The sequence below is a fragment of the Cheilinus undulatus genome, linkage group 14 (assembly GCF_018320785.1).
Source record: "Cheilinus undulatus linkage group 14, ASM1832078v1, whole genome shotgun sequence".
NCBI lineage: Eukaryota > Metazoa > Chordata > Actinopteri > Labriformes > Labridae > Cheilinus > Cheilinus undulatus.
In genome coordinates, this window is record NC_054878.1 from 40,301,149 (window position 1) to 40,324,958 (window position 23,810).

At 39.4% G+C, this 23,810-nt stretch overlaps 1 protein-coding gene across 1 annotated transcript in view; it reads left to right on the forward strand.

Moving 5' to 3' along the window:
- The window catches only part of man1a1 (mannosidase, alpha, class 1A, member 1), a 265,587-nt gene that overhangs the window by 212,592 nt on the left and 29,185 nt on the right, over positions 1–23,810 (forward strand). Inside the window, exons 6-7 of the mRNA XM_041804487.1 lie at positions 19,773–19,896; positions 20,569–20,662. Of these exons, the coding sequence (XP_041660421.1) occupies positions 19,773–19,896; positions 20,569–20,662 (218 nt within the window). The remainder of the gene's footprint in view (positions 1–19,772; positions 19,897–20,568; positions 20,663–23,810) is intronic.

The window sequence follows — 23,810 nt, forward strand, 5'->3', positions numbered from 1 at the left end:
AAAAATCTGAAGTTACACTGTGAGAAGACACTTTTGTCCAAAGTTTGTACATTTGTGGGACAAATGTTAAGGACCTTCGCCTAGAGAACTCTCTGAATACTCATCCTACTCTGACTGGGATTTAACCGGCAATCTCCTGTAACGAGGTCAGTGATGTAAACCACCAAGCTATCTGGCCACTACTTCCTCTAGTTCCTAAATTTACCTTGTAGATTACACATGTTGAACTTTAAAGCCCTTTACAGTGACTGATTGGAGGATGTCTCTTCGGCTTCACCCAATATTTTCGATAGCGTATGGAAAGAGGACGTAAACAGGATTAATGACATTGAAGGAAAATAAATTCAACCAACTTCCTGGCAATGAAAACAGAGTGCAAAGAGCTGCAATGAATGAGAAACATGGGACGTGTAAGGACAGTCATTCACCAGCCTTTGTCCAGTCTCCAGAAACCAAGTATAACTTATGTGTCAGCCTTATTTTGGGGTGCTTGTTGGCTTTTTTCAGAGAGAACAGGACAGTAAAAATGCACGTATTGAACTGTGGTCTTCATTTTCTGTTCTAACCAAATTCAACTGAAGAATCTATTTGGCTTTTCCTCACATTTTCTTGTAATTAAGGCTACTAGAGCTGTCAAAAACAGGCTCTTCCTGCACCATACCATGCCTTAATGAATGATCGGCTTTTACTTCAGGACAAACAAGCAGCCTGAACATCTTTGTGAAGTCTTTTGCTTTCAATATGTTTTTAGACAGGGAGACTGATAGAAACTGATCAAAAGTTTGCTTAAATGGGTCCTTAAGAAGAGACATCAGTGACGCACTTTGAATCTATGTTGTTAGAAGTTGTTAGACTGCCTACATAACCTTGACCCAGATTGAGGCAGAATAAATCAGAACAAAACACTCACAGACACACTTGCAAATGAGGCCCAATTATCATCTCTCTTTCCCCCCTCTCTCATTCCCTCCCTTTTTCTTTCGCCTTCATTTTTAAAAACCTTTCTCTTTCACACCCCACTCTCCTATATTCCCTCTCCGTCCTTGTCAGTCCATCCATCTTGCCTGGAGTGACCCAGTATCTAAATTTTGTTTCAGGACATGGTATTGTGGGTCCACCACACTCCACGGCCTTGTTCTCTTTATTCCCTCTCTACAGTTTTTTCATGTCGATACCCTGTAGCTATCTGAAAAGCCCAAAAGGGACCGCGAGAAACAAGGCCACAGTTTTTAACTGTTATTTCTCAAACACAGAGAAAACCTTGTTTGCTCAATCGCTCTTTGATCATTTTACAGAACCAGAAAATAAAATATCCTGTCTGAGCGACTTTTTCTACAGGAGCAGTGGGTTTGCAGCAAGTTATTATGAGTACAAATTTAATCAAACTTGGTATGAGACGAACACTTTGTATTGTATGCAGTGCTCAATTACACAGTCTGGAAGGTCTTGTCCTACATTCAGCTGCCTCCTAGGGTGCATTCACAGTTGAAGAGGTGGGCACGTACCTTGACATTTACTTATAACAGTGGCAACAAAGCAGTCTGATTGGTCCAATGCAGAGGTCAAGTGTTTGCTCAGAATTTGGGCTTACACAAGCATTCAGAGTCCCTGAATGAAACGCCATGTTAGGCTTGATGACATAATTGCAAGAGGTAATTGTGCTCAAGCCAGGTTTGACCTGGAGCAGTGAGTTCAGACCAGCAGGGGACTTTTATACAATCTTAAACTAAGGGTAACTGACTTCCTGTTTGGATACAAACCTTTTTATTTTGAAAGATAAGAAAAAACTGAGTAGATCTAAGATTATTACATGAACTTAACCACAGAGAAGGAACTTACAACAAAGTTTGTCACTTTTGTATCATTCCCTGAGCTGCCTGGGAGTTATATTTTACTGGAATTAAACATTAAGGAGCATTGATGCATTCATATTACATCACTGTGGCTGCAAGAAGACACCATGTGCATTACCTAGAGCACTGCGTGGCAGCACCTGTGTCTGTTTAGACTTCAAGCTCTTTGTTGAACTTACTGACATTTTCTTCCTGTCTAGATCTTTGTTCATGTTGTTCTTTCTCTCAGTACAAGTGTACAATGCTTTGGACAAAAGCGCTCACTAAATTACATTGACATATTGCGATTAATGTTGATTTTAAAAGATTTGTGCACTAATGATTGCTTCAATTATTCACTATTAATGAAGCTTGGTGTTAGTTCATGCAGGACATGGCAGGGGTGTGCCCAGCTGACAGCCAGCTGATCTCTATCATCGCCTCCCAGCTCTCACAGCCAATCACAGCTCTTTCTCTCAACACAGCAACCCATTTAAATATGACGTACTTCTCACTAATCCCTGCTTGCATTAATGTTGGTGCACGCTGCTGCTGCTGGCAAGCTTAACCTCCTCCACCCCAGCTTCCTCCTTTACAGCATAAAGCTTGTTGCATCCTTATATTCAGATTCATGCTACCATGGAGTAATTAATTTTGAACTAATTTTATTATAATCAATATGCATCGTTGGGTGGGATGGGGTGGGGTCGTCATTATTATAAACGACGATGCTGGTCTGGAAAGGTTTTAAGCAAAACTGGATCGGATCAGGGTACAAGCATGTGTACTTACCGATACCTGTACCTGCATTTTCAGCAATACTGGTGGCATTTCTGTTACTGAGTGTGAAATCGGACGCAACAAAACATTCAGTTTTGGATAAATAGTTTTTGGTGCTCAGCTTTTTAAAACAAGATTTCTGTCTGCATATCCAAACCAGCTTATGATGATTCGACTAACTGAATTGCAGGTACCATCACCAGCCAGTCTGATTTGCTGAGCAGCAACGGCTCAGCTTTTACTGTCTCCTGGAACATTCTTAGACAGTCTCGATGCATTGCAAATATTTGGTCTGAACTAGGCTTTAATGGCAGACACTAAAGTTTAAAGCAAAAGTTTAAATTAGAGGAGGTCGGCCTATGATTAACTGCAAATGTTAGGATACACTTTAAGGCCAAACTGATTTATAATACCTTCCCCTGTAATGTGCATTTCATCGTTTTCCTTTGCATCATTTTAATTGGCTCCAAAATAGATCCGACTTATTACAAGGGTTCATGCTCTGGAAATGAATTCATCTTTCTTGGAAAGCCATGCATTAATAAACCCAACTGCTGATGAGCTGCCACAAAAGACCAGTCAGTCTTGAGAAACATATAGTTTATTTGTTGAAACCCCCCTGAATAAGTCATGAAATCATTTCAGATAAAAAAACTTCATAGAATTATTCATGGAGATGATCATAAAAAATTTGGTCTTGATGTTTTTTTTATTGATCTTCAGAGAGACACTTGCAACAGCTTCAACTTTGCTCCAATGTGATCCTATAAATCAGATGTTACAGTACCCCTAAAGGATCAGAGGACAGCCCTGCCCTTATGGACCCCTCTCCGCTCTTCACCCTTTCTCTCCCCCTTTTCCTCTCTTTCTTTCCATCTGTACATAAACCCATCGATTGCCACTAACTGAGCGGAAAATGCTGCTCAGATCCGATTGATTGGCCAGATTGATCTGCCATGGATTCTAGCCTCACCAGAGGAAGTGAGGATAGACAGGAACATTTTTTTTTAGAATTTTACTCCAATAAAACCAAAGAATAGCATCTCTGGCATGGCTGAGTTGTCTCATCTTGTAAAATATTCAGTTGAGTGAATGCTTTTAGACAGAATTTTTCTATTAGACATTTATGCTGTCTCCTCCGCTTTTATGGAAGGCTTCATGGAAATCCATAAATACATAACAGTTGCCAGGGAAGTTGGTTCAATGTACATTTAGTTAAAAAATAGTTAAGATGAAGGGATTGGACAAAGTACTTAATGTTGTGGATGAAAGTCCCCGATCTGGAGTCCTTTGCTGGGATGTGGTATCATCCTATTGATAGGGTAACTAGCTAGTGAGAGTAAGCAAGTTGGAGCTATCCCATAATGCAAAGTGTGACCATTATGCATGCATTTTGATGCCCTAAATAGTCATTTACAGAAAACGGAATGAGGCCTACAAAGAAAAGAGCTCAGTACCTACAGTCAAACATGGCGGAGGTTCAAAGATGTTTTGGGGTTGTTTTGCTGCCTCTGGCACTGGGTGCCTTGACTGTGTGCAAGGAATCATGAAATCTGGAGACTATCAAAAGATTTTGGGCAGCAACCTAAGACCTAGTGTCAGAAAGCTGGGTCTGCGTCAGAGGTCATGGGTATTCCAGCTGGACAGTGACCCCAAACATACCTCAAAAAACACCCACAAATGGTTGGAGACAAAGCTGGAGAGTTCTGAAGTGGCCAGCAATGAGTCGGGATCTAAATCCTGTTGAACACCTATCAAAAGATCTCAAAATTGCTGTTGTAAGAAAGCACCCTTCAAATCTGAGAGACCTGGAGCAGTTTGCAAAAAAAGAGTGGTCCAAAATTCCAGTTGGAGGTGTAAGAAGCTTGATGATGGTTATAGGAAGATATTGGTTTCAGTTATTTTTTTCCCAATTAAGTTGAGTGTGCCAACAATTTTGTCCGGCCCATTTTTTGATTTTCGTGGAAAATTATGTCAATTTTGACTTTTTTCTTCTGTTTATTGTGTTGTTCCAATGCACATAAAGGAAATAAACATGCATACCAAACACATGTGTAATTGCAACAATTTATGGAAGAAATTTTGTATTTTCGGAAAAATTCCAGGGGAGCCAATACTTTCGTCCATGACTTTATATATATTTTTTCTTTTGAAAAATTATTCTGGGGTGTCTTGCCTTTAATAGAGTGATAGGACGATGGATAGAGCCAGAACAGGAATGCCAGAGTGAGGAATGACATGGTGTAAGAGCCACAGACCAGGGCAGTCGCTGTACATGAGATGCGACCCAACCAACGCACCCCACAATATATAATTTAAAGTTGAAAATGTGTACAAGCTATAGAGGGGGAAAGCACCCAGAGACTTTTCTCCCTTCCGCTTGTCAGTGACCTTTTGGCGATTGAGTACTGATCTTGTGGAGGCCTTTGCAAGTATGTCGGTTTATCATTGAACTGGAAAATGTCTTCATATTAGATACTTTAAAGGACAAACCACACAACTTCTACCAAAAACATGAACATAAAAGTATTCAAAACATTTTCCTTCATCATACTGTGCATACATCTATCAGTTTCTATCCTATTACGCTGCTTTAGTCAACCCTGCAGCAGCACTCTCCCAACCAAGTGTTCCCTGAATTTCCTCTGACACTTAACTTCCCCCCTTACTTTTTCAAACACACATTCAATCGTTATCAGTGTGTGCCAGTATGTCCCATAGCTCCTCTATTAACATTCAGTCTGATGAAGCTCTTGCAGATCTCTCCCAGTGCGCCACATACTGACCGGTCCTAATGGGAGAAGACATTGTGGGAAAGTCCGTTTGTGATGTGATGTCTGAATCTGTGCTCCTCCCTGAAATTAGCTGTTCATTCTGCTCCAGACTTATTGTATTGATTGTATCCTTCACACATTTACGCCTCATTTCCTCTGTATGGTTAAAGTCTGCTAAGCAAGCCTGGATCCATTTAGGTTTGTAATTGGGTAAAGAATAGCTGGTACCAGGTACTTTGCTGTTTTCAAGTCAGCTGAGTGCCCTTTTGCAACTTTTTCATCAACTCAGTTTGATGGTTAAGTGGTCTACACATATGTCTATGTGACATTGCAAAGACTGGATGATTTGAATACACTTTCTAAATTTCACCAAGCCACTCATGATGTTATGAAATCTTTTCCTGTATTTGCAGAAACCTTTTCACCCCCAGCTATATGCAATTTGATCGAGTCTGTGGCAGCCACTTTGTGACAAAGTGACAGATCTGAAATACATTTAGAGTATACTCAATTTTATACATAAAACATTCCCAGCTAGATACAAACACCACCCACACACAACAATTTTAACACGGAGTTGCAACAACACTCAGCTTAAAAACCTGCCACCAGTGGGATGTACTATTTACTGTCGCTGACTCATTTATTCACAAGTGATGCCAATGCTGTGCTTGGAAAGTCAGGTGAAAGTATATTTACATTCAAGGCAGCTGGGTTGTATTTTGATCTGAAGCTTGTTTTACTTATATCAGTAAAATAAAATAGTTAGGGCCTGATATTAAAAAATGGAAAGTCGTGGGTAAACTTTGGTGTCATCTGCGTATAAACAGCACAAAGATCGAGAGATCTGATGACGTTCATATTAGGTTGTAGTTTTCAGAGAAACTGTTGAAAGTAGAGCTTCAAGGGCTCAATAAAGATTAAGTTTGAGGTGCCCATGTTGGAAATGAATTTACAAGAGGTAACCCCAAGGCACTGCCTTTAAACATAGTGACTTTATTTTCAGGATATGGTCAATAAGACCTTAAAAACACACTTTCACGCCGCTAAACAATTTGAAAAAAAATAACTTATTGACTCGTTATGCAAATCAGACATGAATTCTTGTAATAAATGGAGTGATAATTTTTATGTAATTTTCATATTCAATAAGAAAAACTGACAAAAATGAAGAAAGTAGGATTTTTTTGCAGACTATTCTATAAAAATGTCATTGAAGGATTGCATGATATGTAATGCACAACATACCAAAAGTGGTATTTTGGTGGTATATTGCAATTTTTTTCTCATTTGCATTTAATTGCCCAGACTTAGTTCCTTACAGTGGAATTTGACCAATAGGAACACGTCACAAGGGCAAAGAAGTAATGGCCTGCAGAGAGTGTCAACAAGCCTCCAGCTGATGCTGCAGATTGTACTTTTGTCCCAAGTCCAGAAAGTAGGAAGGAATGAATTGGCATAAAAGAAACTTTAAACTTTTTTTTGTGGAACCATTTTTTAAAAAGTGTTTTTCTCGGTTGCCTGAGACTGTAACCTGGATATTTAGATAGATGGAGCACCAGCTGTCCAGGAGTGTAGTGCTGCATGGCTGCAGTATTTGTTGTTAACCCCACTTTCTCAAGGATAACAGATTAGCCATGGGTCAAAATTTAGAGCCAAAATACACCATTCAGTTATATATTTCTCAAACAGAGAGTTCTTCCTCTTGGGTTGCCATGGGAGACTAGGGAAAAGTATCGTGTCAATTTCATGGTTCAAACATCCAGCCCCCCTTCCAGTATGTCTTGGCTCCAAATAACATCCCCACTATGATATATTAGCACCAACTGCACGTCTCCTGCAGTTTTCCTACCTTGGTAGTGCAATCCATTGTTCCACCAACTGCAAGGCTTGCTAATCTCATAAATCAGCTTAAACTGGAAACATAAGATCATTGACCAAGATAAGGGATCTATTGAACATTGCGAAAATGCTGCAGTTTCTTAGCTACAACCAGGAGAAACAGCCATCTTTGGGATGGCATCAATGTGAATGAAATGAAAACAGTGGGTCATTACAGGTTCTGAATTATGAGAGTTTAAACTGGAGAACATATTCCAGTCTCCCTGGACTCTTGTCTATTTTGTTTGTCCTTTCAGGGTTGTACAATCTTTTCATTATTCAACCTCTCACATCCACAGCGTTTTTCTGGCCAGCTGTGAAATGACAAATCGGGGCCCACTCGTTTTATGCCCCCCGGTCCATTCTCCAGTCCAACAACTGTGATTTTAATTTTGTGGTGCCAAGCGGTAACCTGGAAAAACAGAAAAGGCTTTCCATCTCCATAAATTAGTGTTTCAAACCAGGAGGCGCCCTCTCACGCTCCTCTAGTATTATGTTACAAAGCACTCTTCCAATTTATTTATGCTCTGTCTTTGGATGGAGCCAACGTTTTAGCACATTTTCTGTTTCCTTTCATTCCCCTACTCATCCATGCCATGGCCTCACTTTTCCTCTTGCTTTTTCTTCCTCAATTTTTCTTCCTCTCTGTCTTAAAATCTATTGTGCTTCTTCTCCTCAGGGTGCAGAGAAAATGTGAATTGCAATAGATTCACAGTTAGCAACTTAATTAGAGGCCTTAAATCATGGCAGCCTTCCACTGCCTCAGGTTAGAGCGAAAGAGAGCTGCACTGAGAGGGAGAATTTGTGTGTGTTTGCTTTAAAGAGAAAAATGTCTGGGTAGGACAAATGCCAGACTTCTCATTGTTGCTAAAAAAGTTGCCTTGTAGCAGTGAAACTGTTACCCCAACATTAACTAGGAAAACTTTATGCAAGTAATGCAAAAATGTACTGGAAGAAATTATTAAGACCCTCAAATATAACGCCTATATGTTGCCCTGTGTTTTTTATTTACTGGAACTGGATTAAATTGGTACCCAGTTGTGCTTTACTAAAACTAAACTAAACAGTTAATCTTGAGACAATGATGACAGCGATATAGCCTAACATTACTTCACAATATTATATGGGTAGTACCTGCAGGGTTTGCCGTCGTCAGACTAATGCTTTTTGGTTGGTCACTCTTTTATTTTTCAAGCCTTATCAGTCTGTCTTTTAGTCTCAAAAACTGTATCAAACAGTGTTGGGATGGACCAACTGGCTTCTTTTTAGCTGAAGACTAGTGTGTGAACTAGTTCCATTAAGATGTATGCACTCCTTACGAGCAAACCGAAGCTTGCTGCTAAAGCTACATAGTGCTGAAAGCAGGCGACTGGGGCACTCTGGAAACTGGATGGACACGGTTTTCAAAGCTGCAACTTGTTGCCCTGTTTGATTGACCTTTAAACTATTAGGAAAGTACATGGTTGCTTTAATGTTTTGTCTATTTTTTCTCTAGTCAACAAACTTTGCTGTGTAAAAACTGTGAGTCTACTTTTCATTTGTCATTTTTTTGAACAGTTGTTTGGACCATCTACCTTAACCAGTCCCCCTGTAACTAGCAGTTTCCAGGTTTTAATGTACCAGGTCTTCATCATAACTTAACTCAAATGGAAAACTGGCCTCTACAAATCAACCTCTAATGGCACCCCCGGTATATTTCCTGTTTCCATATCTCATAGCAAAGGTTGTGAGTTTGGCAGTGGGACACTTTTGCATTATTAACACCCATAATACATTTAGAAATAAGGGCATTTTTCTCAGAAATGGTACAAAAAAATCCTCTTAAACTTGTGCAAGTGAATTAAAAGATAAACTTTTGACCATGTTCTCTAATAAACCAAACAAACAGCATCGTTTTGTTTGGTTTATTACCTGTTTTCTCCTTGGTCTAAAGTTGGCTAAACTTGACCTTGGTCTAAAGCTAACTATATTTTTCCTTGGTCTAAAGCTGGCTAGACTTTACCTTGGTCTAAAGCTGACTATATTTTCCTTGGTCTGAAGTTGGCTGTACTTTGGACAATTTTCAAATCTTAACCCATTTTAAAAGCATGAGACCACAGACGTATGGACAGTTTTAGCCTACTTCAACATTACTAATAGTGCACATTAGACAGTTCAGCCACAGTTAAGATTTCACAGTTAAGATTCCACTGACATGAGATCTCACAGAAATTTGAGACCAAACGTGACTTCATACTATCAAAAATGTTTGACATTTATCATTCAAAAACCCAGATGTTTGAGCCCAATCAGGAGCAGTAACATAATCATATTGACACCAAACACTTGGGGAATATTTGGACTAATGATAAGTTGTGGTAACTTTGAGTTAGACCACACCATAACTGATGAAGGGGTCAACATTGGCCAAAAATCAGGCTAGTATGGCAAGTATATAGTCAGCCTAAGCTGACAACATCTCTCAAAAAGTCCTCTAACTCTGAATAACCATATCATGTGATTAATATCTGGTGTACCTGGAGAACAAAGTGAAGAGAATAACTGAATATTTCACAATCAGTATTCCACCACTCTTTTTAAATATAAGCAAGCCTCATTAGAGCAATATTTTCCCAAAAAGTGAGAGACACCTCTGTGCCTCCGGTAAGTGAATTCAGCTGAACAAACTGCGACCTTTTATTCAGCTGTCTTTTGATATGGATCTTTATACTTTTTTTCTGCTGTGATAGTACAACCAACCGAGATCTCAAAACCAGTCAAAAAAAGAATCTCATTACAGATTTCAATGCTGTATTGTTGAGTGTCAGATCTCCTCTTTAAAGATAGATGCTCAAATCTTGGCCACCTGTTGAGATCATTTTAAATATTTCAGTATTTCAAGAGTGCAATAAGAGTTCATACACCAGTGTGACTATAGTTTAGAGGTTTGAATAGTTTAGTTCCATCTCCTGTGTGAAAAGAGGATGTAGAACATGCTTGTTGGTACCAGAGCTCTGGAAACTGGGCCAGCAGGACATCTGCATCAGTAGTCAAACACAACAGTGGACCCCCGTCAGATGGACCCATACAGTTGTACTGTTCTGTGCACCAGTGGATGAGCGCCAGTTTTGAAATCCCAGAGCAGGAAGGGAGAGGAGCAACAATGAGTTCCCATCAGAGAATAGCCATGTGGTTCATTTCCCCATAATTGGAGCGGCAGCAGCTCCCTGACCCGATGATTTAATTTGGTTTACAATCGTGAATTATTAATCGTTACTTATTTCAATCATGGCTCAGTCACTGTGAGGTTTTAATGAGAGCAGAAACAGCAAGGAGGCAGTCCAAATTATGAATTTTCCAAACTAAATAATCATCTATGTGTCCATTTGTTGTTGTGGTCAGGCTGCTAGCCCTGCTGCCATTGTAGTGTTTTTGGTGTTAATTTGAACAGGAATTCATGTTTAAGATGTCACCTAAATGGATTAAACTTTAAATTATCTTTTCCGATTTTCTTTTTCTCTTTTTGTTTTCTGTTTTTTTTTACTTTTATTTTTAAATTTTCCAAATAAGTAAACATAGAACAGGTGAGGACAAGGGTAGGTACAATACGATCTCGGAATTATAAAAGTAGACATTAAAAAAAACACAGGCACAGCACAAAAGAACACTGTCCATTTGTGACAATCCCATTCTCCCCAATATTTCTCTCCTTTTTCCTTTTGAACACGCAATGTAAAAGTCCTTTTCTCCATCATGCAAATAGAGTCTCTAATGTTTACAAAAAGTTTCACAGTTGGTGGATGCTTTTGAAGCCAGCTTTTGGTGATTGCTTTCTTACCTGCAACCATAAATATCTTCAAAAGATATGCATCACTTCTACAAAGGCAATCAGGTATTTTTCCAAGGAACAGAGAGGTTAAGGAAAAATCAAACGTTATGTCCAAGGTTACAATTAACTGCTTCACATCATTCCAAAAGGTACTAAAACACGGGCAGGACCAAAAAATGTGAACATAGTCGGCAGAAACCAACCCACACCCCCTCCAGCAAGAAAACTGTGACCCACTTAATTTTGATTTCTGTTTTGGGGTAATAAAGAATCGTATTATCCCATTTTCTTTTAAGAATATTTTGAGCTTTTTTGCCTTTATTTACATAGGATAGCTGAAGAGACAGAAAATATGGGGAGAGAGAGTGGGGGAAGACATGCACCAAACAGCACCAAGACCAGGAAGTGATACCACCACCAGTGGGTTGAAGACCATAGCCTCAGTATATGGGCGCCTGCTCTACCCACTGAGATAAAATACTCCCCAACTTTTCGAATTTGTTTAAGCGCAACCTCAAAATGAAAGTACTGGTTAACATGCTGCCCCATTATCTCTAATTTTGTCCTTTGTGGGACAGCGCCCTAGACTGTTTACTAAATGCATGTGCTAACCAGCCCAGCCCCCAGCTTTTGAACATTAAATATTAACTATATTATTGAAATAAGCATGAAGATCTATGACTTCTGATTGTCTATGAACCCTCTGACCGTGGTTTACTGCCATTCTTGGGGTCTTATAAAAAGCTCTGGGGTGACTGAGGTTTTTCATTGGTGCTGCCAAAGCTCTGGAACACTCTGCACCCTCATATTCATTCAGTTGTTCCCTAGCCTTCCTGTTTTAAATTGAACATTAAAGCACTCTTACTGTCTCAGTTTGACTCTGCAAAAGAGATGGCTTTTACCTTCTCCTTTACAATTAATCTTAATATTTTGACTTTATAAACCTTGTTTTTATTTTGGCCTTGTGTCTTACTGTGTTTCTGATTGTTTTAATTTCTTATTCTACATCACTTTGGTAATATTTTTGTTATTTTAAAAGTGCCTAATAAATAATTTTGGATTAAGAAACCTTTAAGTGCACAAAGTTAAAGCCAATTTTACTGATGCCTGAGGTCAAATTGAAAAAAGGTCACTGTTTTAAGTGTTAATCTCCTTGGTCTATCGGTAACCTAGATATAATGATGTTAACATTCTACTCCCAAGGAAGCCAGGTACATGAAAAATCAAAGATGGCCTAGTGCGCTGATCATCAACTGGCGGCCTGGGGGCCATATCAGGCCCCCCAGAGCTTCCTGTCCGGCCTCCAGAAAGATCATTAAATATAAAAAAGGAGGAAAAGAAGATGCTCAGGTTTTAGCAGTATCCTTTGGCTTTGAATGTCTGTAGCCATTAAATGTTGAAATATTGTGAGAATGACTCAACAATTGATCTGTTTTACAGATATTTACTGTCATAATTAGTAAATATTTAAAAATAGGGCTAAGGTTGGCAGAAGTGCTGTAAAAATGACCAGATAAAGTGGTGAAATAAGGTTAGAATGTGGCAAAAAAATGGTTAAACAGGGAAAAAAGGGGAAAAAAGGATCATAAATTGGTTACAAATGACAAAACTTTACCTGACAAATGACATAGTTCAAAAAAAATAAAGAAAATGGGTTTAAAAAAATGGCAAAAAAATGGGTTAAGAAGGCTAAAGGGGCAAAAAGGTATCAAAAATGGGTTAAAGTGGCAAAAATACAGCAAAAATAGCCTGGAAAATTAGTGAAAAGGCATTCAAGAGTGGCACACAAGGGAGATTATTGGCAGAAAAGACGCAAAAGGTGGTTAAAGAGTGGCAAAAGTGGGTGAAAAGTGGCAAAAATTGGTTAAAAGTTGCAGCTAATGTTGAAAAAAATGTAATGAAAAGAGGTTAAAAAGTTTTAAAAAATAGAAGAAAACTGGCAACAATGGATAGGAGTGGCACATGCCAGAAAAGTGGTTGAAAGAGTTTAAATAATGGCAGAAAATTGGGTTAAAAAGGCAAAAAGGGGTTAAAATGAGTTAATACTAATACTAAATCACAATTTTGGAGGGCCCATTCTCTGGGATTTTGAGGGACCCGTTCAGCTCAGTTGTTAGACCAGTTTCCTTTTGGCCTGCTGCATTATAGATCATAGGGATGGATCTCACTGGTAATGCCTAAAAATGTCCTGCATTTTGAAAGAAAATACAAATACTACTACAATAATATGTTAACCAGACCAAAATATTTATTTAATTTTTGTGTATTTGAAAGTTTCTGTCGAGAATAAATCTGGCTGTTGTGCAAAGATACTTGATGACCCCTGGCCTAGTGGTTAACGGGCGCCCCACATACACAGGCAGCCTGGGTTCAAGTCCAGTCTTTGCCTCCTTTCATGCATGTCGCTCCCTCTCTCTCATCCCTGTTTCTGGCTCTATCCACTGTCCTCCTCCATTGATAAAGGTATACAATGCCAAAAAATATATCAAAGAGAAAAAGCAGGAACGAAGTTAGGCTGCAGTTTAATTGGTATTGATGCAAGTATGAAAACAATGCTATGAGCTTAAGATAAAGTTTCATGAACTAGCTGACAGAAGAATCTGATCAGAACACTACCAAATGGCTTTATACATTTATTTTCTGGCCTTTATTTAGGATTGCTGAAGAGAGACAGGAAACATAGGGAGAGAGAGTGAGGGAAGACATGCACCAAACAGTGCAGATACCAGGAATCGACCCCTAGACCTGTGTGGGGAGGGCTATAGGCACCTGTTCTACCCACTGAGCTAAACCAGCACCCAAAATCAACCAAATCTCTTCAACCAAAGTCTGAGTAATCAGACTCGCGCGATTTGAAACATGCAAAACACACAGAGAGATGTTGGTGAAGGACTGAGCAGACTGCAGCAGTTAGTATTCAAATCAGGTGGCAGCAATCTCTTTGGAACCGCCAGCGAGCCCTCAGTACCTGCACCTATGACTAGGGATGGGGGTTCTGTGTTTTTGAAATACCCGAATATCAGTAACATTTTAGCTTATCGTTGCTGCTATCGAGTCTCACAGGCTCTGTGATGTAATGTCATTTTAAGATAAGACTGGTGTAAAAACATACATCAGTTCTTTTAAGGGGAACATAAACTAAAAGCACATCAGTATTGTGCATCACATTAAACAAGAATGTGGTACCTTCAACTGTCAACTTGAGGAAAAGGACTCCACCTGCAAGTCACATGCAAACATATCTGCCTGTGCTGGGAATAACAGGCTCTGGTATCCCTCTCTTCAGCTGCTTCAGGACAGTTTTCTTCTTCATGTGCTCAGATAAATTCTGAAAAGTGCTCCAAAACTTTGTAGCAAGTCCTGTTTGTTAAAAGTGTTAATCCAGTGTAGAAATCCGTGCTGGGATCAACAGAATTAAAGTTAATTGGTGAATTTAACAAGCTGAAAGACAGAAAATATGATGCGTTCAGGTAACCTCAGTAAATTAGACGACTTTATTCGACATGTTATGATGTGACAGACTGAATCATAGCTTTTTAACTTAAGCACTGCTGAGCTAAGACCACTTGTATTTTAAGTACTTGCCTTCATTTTGTCTTTCAATCCAACTATAGAAAAGTAGTGACAGTGGTATCAATAAGGACTCAGATCAATAAGGAGTATCGATAAGGGTATCAATAGCAATAGAAATTAACAATTCCCATCCCTACCTATGACCCAGCAATGACCCAGGGCCTACTCAAACTAGGTAACCTGTACAGTGCCAAAGCCTGGAAGTCTATTTTGTTTGACTAGTGTTAGTACTCTGCCGCACTCAAGCATGGCACACCTCTTGGCCCTGACACGACTGGAGGAGGTGGACCTCAGCATGGTATGATTGCTCATGCACATGCACAAGAGCAGATGTGCAACATGGATGGGACATATGGTCAAATACGACCAAACACTATTGACAAGCACTTCAAACAGTGGCGTGTTGAAGAATCAGATCTGATCAAAACAACCCAAAAAAGTTACTGCAGCTGGAGTCTCTAACACTTCAGCCCCCACACAGGTGGAATTTAGTGCATATCACTTAATGCAATAAAATAAGGTGGAAAGGACTAACATTTTGACCTGACTGCAAGTCAAAACCAAAGTCTGGCCAGGTTTTGACTCTGAAGACAACACAATCATGACAAGATTCAGTGATATTGACTGCTTACATAGAAGATCACTACTTGCACTCATGCAGGACAAACTTAGCAAAGAGATAAGGTCTAAGTTCCTCTGTTAAAGCTCTCACTTGTTAAGGATCATGTTTGATCTCTTGAGAGTTCAACTTGAATTTCCTGTTTATATTATTCCTCTGAAAAGTTGACTCTGATGATAAATTACGAGTTTTTTTTATCTCACCCTTAATAGCATATTCACTTTGAGCCCTGCAGTCAAACAGCTAGTTTATATTTGACAGCTTTTGTTTTGCAGCTTTTCATTTTCTTAACAACTTTTGTCTTTAATTTATCTCTCTGAGCTTTGCAGACAGCCCAGCCAGATAAATGTTATTCCAGACACGCCCTCACCCATTCGTCTCTGGTATTATTCTTTATATCTGCTCTTCATTGGTTTGTGTCTGTTGGATTTACGCTGCAGCTTTTCCTCGCTGTCTTTGTTTTGTTCTCTTTAACAGAGATTTAGTGTGTTCTCACAGCGGGGCTTTGGGAGGGATTGGACCGGACAGGGGTGAGCTGGTAAGGTGTGTGTTTACCTCCCCGCCTACCCCCGACCAAGAGAGGAGATTTATCGCTCATCACAGGGTTTAGAGAAGGATTGAAAAGATGGATAGACAGATCAGAGTCTACAGATGACTGAGTCGAAGCGGAGGCGGCACAGAGAGGGTGGAGATAAAGCAATGATGTTTCTCCGCTTAAGAATGTATGGTGTATTTTGGATTTGAAGTTAAGAATGCATCATCTCAGCTGCATGACTATGTTTGTCCTGTCCTCTTAACATCGAAGCAGCATGGCCAAAATGTAGCTGTTGACCTACTGAAAAGATTTCACAGCACAGAAGGTCATTTTGAAGAGGTTAGAAAAGTATTTTAGCAGGAAGAATAAAGACAGAACAACATATTTTACAATGCAACTCTTGGTTTCAGTCATACTTTTTTTTTTTAAAGGTACCTAGACAGAGTAAAAAAAACTGTGACCAGCAGAGATGTCAGTGACCCTGTGCAAGCCCTACTCTCCTTGGCTAATGTGACTAGGTTGGACAAAATCCTCTGTTACTGGGATTAAATAAAACAAACTTTACAATTTGAATTTTTGATATATTTAATTGATCTCAATCAATTTAAAGTTGGCCTCAAAGAGAGAAAAGAGTGCAAAAGTAAGTTTAATACAAGAGTTACAGATTCTACATAGATGTTGAAGTTACAGCTATTAAGTCTGAACATATCAAATCGTTTATTCCAATAATTAAACGGTGAATGGATTCTAGCTTGTAGAGCGCTTTTATAGTCATTTGAATCCTCAAGCACTTTTCACACCACATGTCACATCTACCCATTCATACTACTTCCTCATTCACACATTGATGCAGAGGTTGCTATGACAACTAAACCAATCCCATTCAGAGACATCCCTACCCATTTACACCGACGAAGCAGTGGAAGTAGGGCTGGGTGATTATGGCAAAAGGCAGAAATCAGGTTTGATAGAACTTTTTTCCTCGATTATGATTAACTCAGTTGGCCCTCCCTCGCTTGGAAGAAAGTTCTGCCCTCCTCTCCTGATCCTCCTCTCAGATGCTGAGGAAGATCAGGAGAGCTACATCCATTAAGTCACATCCATTTTCAGAGAGGGGCGGAGTCAGACAGCTCATCAACATTTAAAGCCACAGACACAGAAACAGCTCGTTTTGAGCCGGGCTGGAACAGACGGCTTTTTAGACATACAAAAATCCAATACTGGAGTGTTTTTTCAGCAACAGTCATCACAGGCATGTTTTGGGGACCTCTGAGAACAATATAAACTTGTCTTAAGAGGTAAAATATGTGACCTTTAAGACTAAGCAGGAATAAGTAGTGCCAGTGCCTTAGCTTGTATCAAACTCATGCAGGTGATTGCAGACTTGAATTTCTCCTTTTAGTGTCTGGAAGAGTCTAGAAGAGAACAAACTCACAGCTCCACTCTTAATCAGGGTTTTTTCCTGCAGCAGTTATGTTCTCTGACCCGGGCTTGTTTGTGCAGGCTGCCTGATGCTGCTGTGGTCCTCTCTGTGTTTGGTTGACTTGATTAAATCCATGGTGTAATGGGAAACAAATTATGGCTTGTGCAGCGTGATGAGTTGAAGGGGGGATAATTAGTATGTTCATGCACCTCTCTGAAGAGCTGTATGTGTGTTTATGGCTCTTCTGCCTATCTCCCTCCCTCTCCTCCTCCTCCTTTTTCTCATTTGTTGGATGTGTCCCGCGTGTGCAGTTCATGTCCGTGCGTCCACTTGTAGCAGCGCAGACATCCTGCTGCGTGTTTCACAATGTGCTGAATTGTTAATGTGTATTCATGAGGAGGTTCTTGAAGCTTTGCCGCCAGAGGCATCAGTCCTTGGCCTGGAAGTGATCTGTCAGTGGCTCTAATGATCCAGCTCCCACACACGCTGCATGTTGCTCAGCCCCCTGTCCTTGTCAAACAGGACAGGGTCAGCAACTCTCACACACGATTACAGATCGTTGTTGCTACAGGCGCCTTGAGAGGAAAGGGTGGCGTCTTTTGAGTTTTGTTTCACATGCGGATATTGGCATGGATACAAGGAGTTGCTAAACTCAAGTGCAAGGGGAAAAAAGCCAGAACATCCAAAAACATGACAGATGGAATGCCAGGTCTTTAATGTAACTCATTCTGTATCCACTTTAAGAATGTGGCTGTAAATGTCTCAAAGCACAGGATGATGAAAGTGCTCAATATCAGGAACATTTTAGTCACAATTTAAAGATGACTGCTGATTCACTAAGAGTTTTACTGAGATATTTTGATGATTTATCATAGCTTTTAGCTGTCAGGTTTCACTGGGTGCTGCTATGCATGACTCATGCCTTTTTCTTGTATAACAGCCCACAAACTTGTTCATAATAGTAAGAATCTAATAATGAAAAGTTGGAATGACTTCAGGAGTTCTTTGACTCAAAAGTACTAATAAAATGGATTGAATTGTCAAGGTGTTATGATACCACTCAGTATTTCCAACAGTTGATGGTTGACGGCTAAATGGCTAAGACACATGGCCTCTATGGATCATTTCTCACTAAACACTCAGGGAATTGTGGCAGACTTGCTATTAGGGCTGGGCAATTAATCAAAAATGAGATTTAATCGCAATATGGCCTGTGGCAGTTTTCAAATCGCAGATGGTGCAATATTTCTTTGATCTGAAATTGTGTCAAAATACCAGTTTTAAACTTTTCTTCTTTGCAGCAGAGATGCTATGCATGACATGTCAGGTGCCATTTTTTTTTAGAATTGTCTACATTAAAATCCTCATTTCTATACTTTTTTATTAAATAAAAGAATGAAAGAAACCCGTCAATGCAACAATTCATATCCAATTTGCAATATGAGCTTAAAATCATTAGAATTTGACACTTTTAAAGAATTACTTAGTCCTTGTTTAGGAATTAAAGGAAGTTAAGGAATAATAGCATATCAAATTGCAATTGCAATATTGGAGAATAAAATTGCAATTAGATTATTTTCCAAAATCGTTCAGCCCTACTTGCTTTACTGCATGGGAAAAGTATCTGGGCACGCCTGTTAATTATTGAATCAAGGTGTTTTAATCAGACCTGTTGCCACAGGTGGATAAAATCAAACATCAAGCCAGGCAGTTTCAATTTGCAAACATTTGTGTTGCTCTGAAGTGCTCAGTGACTTTAAGTGTGGTACTGTGATGAATGCCATCTTTGCAATGAACAGTTTGTGAAAATTCATCCCTGTTGATATTCCACAGTCATCTGTAAGTGATATTATTAGAAAGTGGAAGCATTTAGGAATAGCAGCCATGAAGCAGAAGACCATGCAAAATAACAGAGTGCGGTCAACCACTGCTACGACACTGGGTTTGGACTAATATTAGACCAATCTTAATGCTTCAGCATACCAAGACATTTTGGATGATGCTATGCTTCCAACTTTGTGACAACTGTTTGCAGACGGACCTCTTCTATTCCAACGTGACTGTGCCCTAGTGCACAAAACAAGGACTGTTAAGACATGGTTTGATGAGTTTGGTGTTGAAGAACTTGACTGGCCTTCACAGAGCCCTGGCCTCAACCCCATCAAGCACCTTTGGGATGAGTTAGAATGGACACAAATTCCTACAGAAACACCCCAAAAACTTGTGGGAAGCCTTGCAAGAAGAGTGGATGCTGGCAACTCCATATTTAAGTGCATGTATTTGAAAACAATGTCATTACAGTCTCTGGTGGTGAAATGGTTAGGCAGCCAAAAGGCAGCTTCTACACTTTTTGTAGACATAAAAAGGATGGGCCCCAAGGATGAAGGTTGGAGAGCAATGTCAAAGCTCGACTCACATGCCCAAACAATGGGTACCCAATGGTAGTTTAACACACAAGCTTTGTTTCACTATGCTTTTACTACTGCTGTGTTTTGTTGTTGTTGCTTTTACTGAAACCTTCCTCCTCATCTGTGTGTCCTTTTCCAGTGGCATTGGCAGAAACTGGCCATGGGCATCGGGTGGCAGCAGCATCCTCGCAGAGTACGGCACCCTGCATCTGGAATTCATGCACCTCAGCAAACTTTCAGGAAACCCTGAGTTTGCACAGAAGGTAACAGACAGACACACTTTAGAATACTTATTACATTTTTCACTCTAAATGGCAGCTTTTGTGCAGGATTTCCATTTGTACTCTGCACTTTTGAACTGTCTGTTGAAACTTTGAGAGATTTTTTACTGAATGCAAACTAGGAAGGATAAAAACTGCTGAACAAACAAGACTCTTCACCCCTTTTACTGCACTTTCACTGCACTCTGCACATGCAGATATAGTTTTTTAGATATCTGTTGCATAGAGGGACACATAACAGCAGAAAAAAATGGAAAATATAGCAGAATGCAGTGCTTTTAGTTTAACAAATATTAACGTAGGGTTTACTTGACGCTGTGATATCTATTTTGCATAGCAGTTCTTGTATTAAAAACAAATATTGAAAACATGTTGTGACATTTGTTTGGATGTGTAAATGAGCATGTTTCCCTTCATCCTAGAGATACAAAATAACCCAATGCACCTTGAGGCATAATACTTCTACATTACAGAGCTGGCTTTGTCAGTTTTCTCAAACTATTGCAGCTTTTTCTAACATGGAAATCTGTCTTAGCAGTATTAGTTTGATCTTTTAATTAAAGGGTGTGTAGTTTTGCTCTCTTTTCTGTAAAGATGTGGTTTTAGTCAGCTGTACTTAGCACAGTTATTGTTTATCTCTTTTTTTACTATTAGGTAATGAACATCCGGAAAGTTCTGAATCGCCTGGACAAACCTCAAGGCTTGTATCCCAACTACCTGAACCCCAACAGTGGCCAGTGGGGCCAACGTAAGTCTGCTTAACCCTTTATCATGTCCAATTTCCTTTGTCTGCTCTTCTCTCTGTCCTATATCTGTCTGAGTACTTATGTTGACCATGGTTGTGGGAAACACTGCACTTCAGCTCTGGACTTTAGGATGCTGAGCCAACCAGCATTTGCAGCTAAATATCTTAAACTTAAAATATAATCTTTTTTGAAACTACAAGAGTAAACAAGTAAGAGGTTTAAAAGTTATTTAACTTGTAATAAACTGTGTCACTTCTTGTCGTGTACACCAACGCCAATCTGGAAGTTTTTTTTTAACTAAGACATACAGAGAATAATCACCACACAAAACTTTGCTGCTTCAGTGGGTCCAGTGGTTCTTCATTGCTGCTCTGAAAATGGTAGCTCGTGCATGCAGTTTTCTGGAAGCAAAGAAGAATTGATTTCCAGTTTATAACGCTACCAGTTAGCATGGCTAAAAAGGGAAATAAAAGTTAAACCAAATTATATCAGATCAGTGCATAAACACATGCACTTGCTGATTCCAATGCCTGCATTTTAAGCAGTATTGGACCAGTGTTAATTTCGTCGACTAAAACTACGACTATTAATGTTCGTCAAAAGCCTTTTTTTTCCATGACAAAAACTGGACTAAAACAAACAAAACAAGATCTGTGATGACTAAACCTGACAAAAACTAAATTTAGTTTTTGTCAAAATGACTAAAACTAGACTAAAATGTAATGTAGTTTTCGTCGGACATTTAAAATCTGTGCTATTTCTCCACTGTGGGTGAATCTGTTAAAAAAATATTGCAGCAGTAGCCATTCTGCCTCTTAGCTGTAGAAAGCAGGGACCCCAGGTTTAGCAGAGTGCATTGAACACACTACCATGATTTGGTTCCAGATTTAGGCAAGAAAATAAATGCTTGGACTAAAAATACAGACTAAAATGTGAGGACTTTTTATGGACTAAAACTAGACTAAAACTAAAAAGGGCAGAAATTACTAAAATGTGACTGAAACTAAAATGCATTTCATTTAAAGACTAAAACTAAGACAAAAAAAAAAAAAATAGCTGCCAAAATTAACACTATATTGGACGTATTTCAGAATCGGAGCAACTCTAATTGCAAATACCCATGACATGGTATATACATATTTTAAGTCCATCCAGGCACACTCCATAATCTACATTAGGGAGGAACCTCCATAATGTCAGCTCAACAGGCAACTATTATCGTTCACTATCAGTGGAGCATGATAAATAAAGGTGATAAATTAAACTTTTGCTGAAGTCGGTCAAGAGGGGGACTAAAAATATTGTTTCCACCCAGAAACGCTGCCAGTGCTCTACTTTTCTTTTGATAGAGAAATTTTGTAACCATGCAAAGCAGATAGATTCGTCCGTTTCCATGTTTCTAACTGGGCAATCCATCTTGCAAAGCTCCTGTTTGAACCGTTTGGGCCCCGTTAGAAAGTGACAGGACCTATCAGCGTCGAGGGGCAGTACTTTCGGGCGCGGTAGTCGTGACGTAAGCAAGCAGCAACAAGAGGCCTGTTTGAATTATGGCAGAAGAGATTAACGTGGATGCTGCTAGAGAGTAGGTTTTATCAGAACTTGACAACATTTCTTCGTTAAAAGAAGAACAACGAGTAGCATCGAGTTGTTTTCTTTTCAAAAACGACAAAAGTCATATACTGACATGTCTACAGACGCCATGGATCGCATTATGCAGTTCTATGAAGTTTTTTACTCAGTAGCAGCTACACCACATGTTTTGTTGCTCTGATTGGCCTGTAAAGATGTGACGGACAGAACATTCATCCAATCACCCTCCAAGTTTTTTTTTTTTTTTTTTTTTTTTTTTCCAAAAGGCTCTGCCCTTTCCCAAATGCTGTCTATGAGAGGTTTACCAGATGATCGTGTGAAACAAATCCATCTGTCATGTCAGGTTATAAATTTTGTCCAGTTCTGAAAAAATAAACACCGCTACAGCTACATCTGTGCTATTCTCTACCAGTCGCCTTTTTTTTTTTTTTGCAGCTTGCAGTAACTTCAGCTAAACCACCCATATAGCTATCTCTTCTTTCTCCTTGATGATGCTGATTGGTCCAGTCATTCTCTGGCTGTGGACTAATTTTCAGCTCAGAGCTTAGCTTACCTCAACACAGCATCTATAAAATAGATCCCTGTACATTGAATCTGCTCTTAAACAAAAACTGAGCGTCAGCAGTAAGACCAGTACAGTCTGTAAAAGTTGCAGACATAATAACTGCTGCTTCCATTTAATTTTAAGGACGTAGATATTCCAGTTGTTGAGTCAGCACTCACATTACAGAAGATTTAAGTTTTCTGTGATTCCTGCAGTCCTCCTTAGAGCTACTTTGCACACAGTGAACCATGCTGATTAGCTCGCAGTGAAAATGGAGTAGCCTTCTCTGACTCTGTTGTTCTTCACTGCTTATAAACAGAGTAAACATTTCTCTGAGTGTGCCTCAAGGCAACCAGCCAATCCAGCCGAGTACTTCCTGCCCCGCAGCTATGCTTGTAAGTTTTGTTGACACAAATGCAAGACGTGCTCATAAATTCCTACAAGAAGTGAGGTGAAACCGAGGGAGAATGAGATGGAAATTTGACTCCTGAACAGAGCAATTACAATCAGAGTCGGAAATCTTGGGTCAACCCTCAGCTGGACTCAAAGGTGAATAACAGAGAGATTAATGTAATTTGTTTGAAGAATGTCACCAAAGTCAGACCTTTTACTTCTAAAGGTGACTGTTGAACGCTAATGCATGCTAATAACAACTTGTCTGCAGTCTTTAAAGTCACTTTTCTTCAACAGAAATTTTAAACTGAAACCAAGAATGATGAAATCCTCAGTACAAGTTTGATTTGTAGGCATTTTCTTTTTCCCTTCTCAATCACAACAGCACTATGTGGTAGAACCCATAATGCTGTAAGGCCTCTCTTTCTTAGTAAACAAGTATTTTGTCTCAAACAGAGGGGTGTGAAGTTGGCAAAGATGTTGTGAGAAGCAAAAGAACCATGCTGACTTACAAGGTTAAGCAATATTCCTAGATTTTGCACAAATATGACACTGCGAGTATTCAGCTGTTGTCATGACGAAGTCCATGGCTAAATGTTTACATTGAAGAGGCTTATTTATCA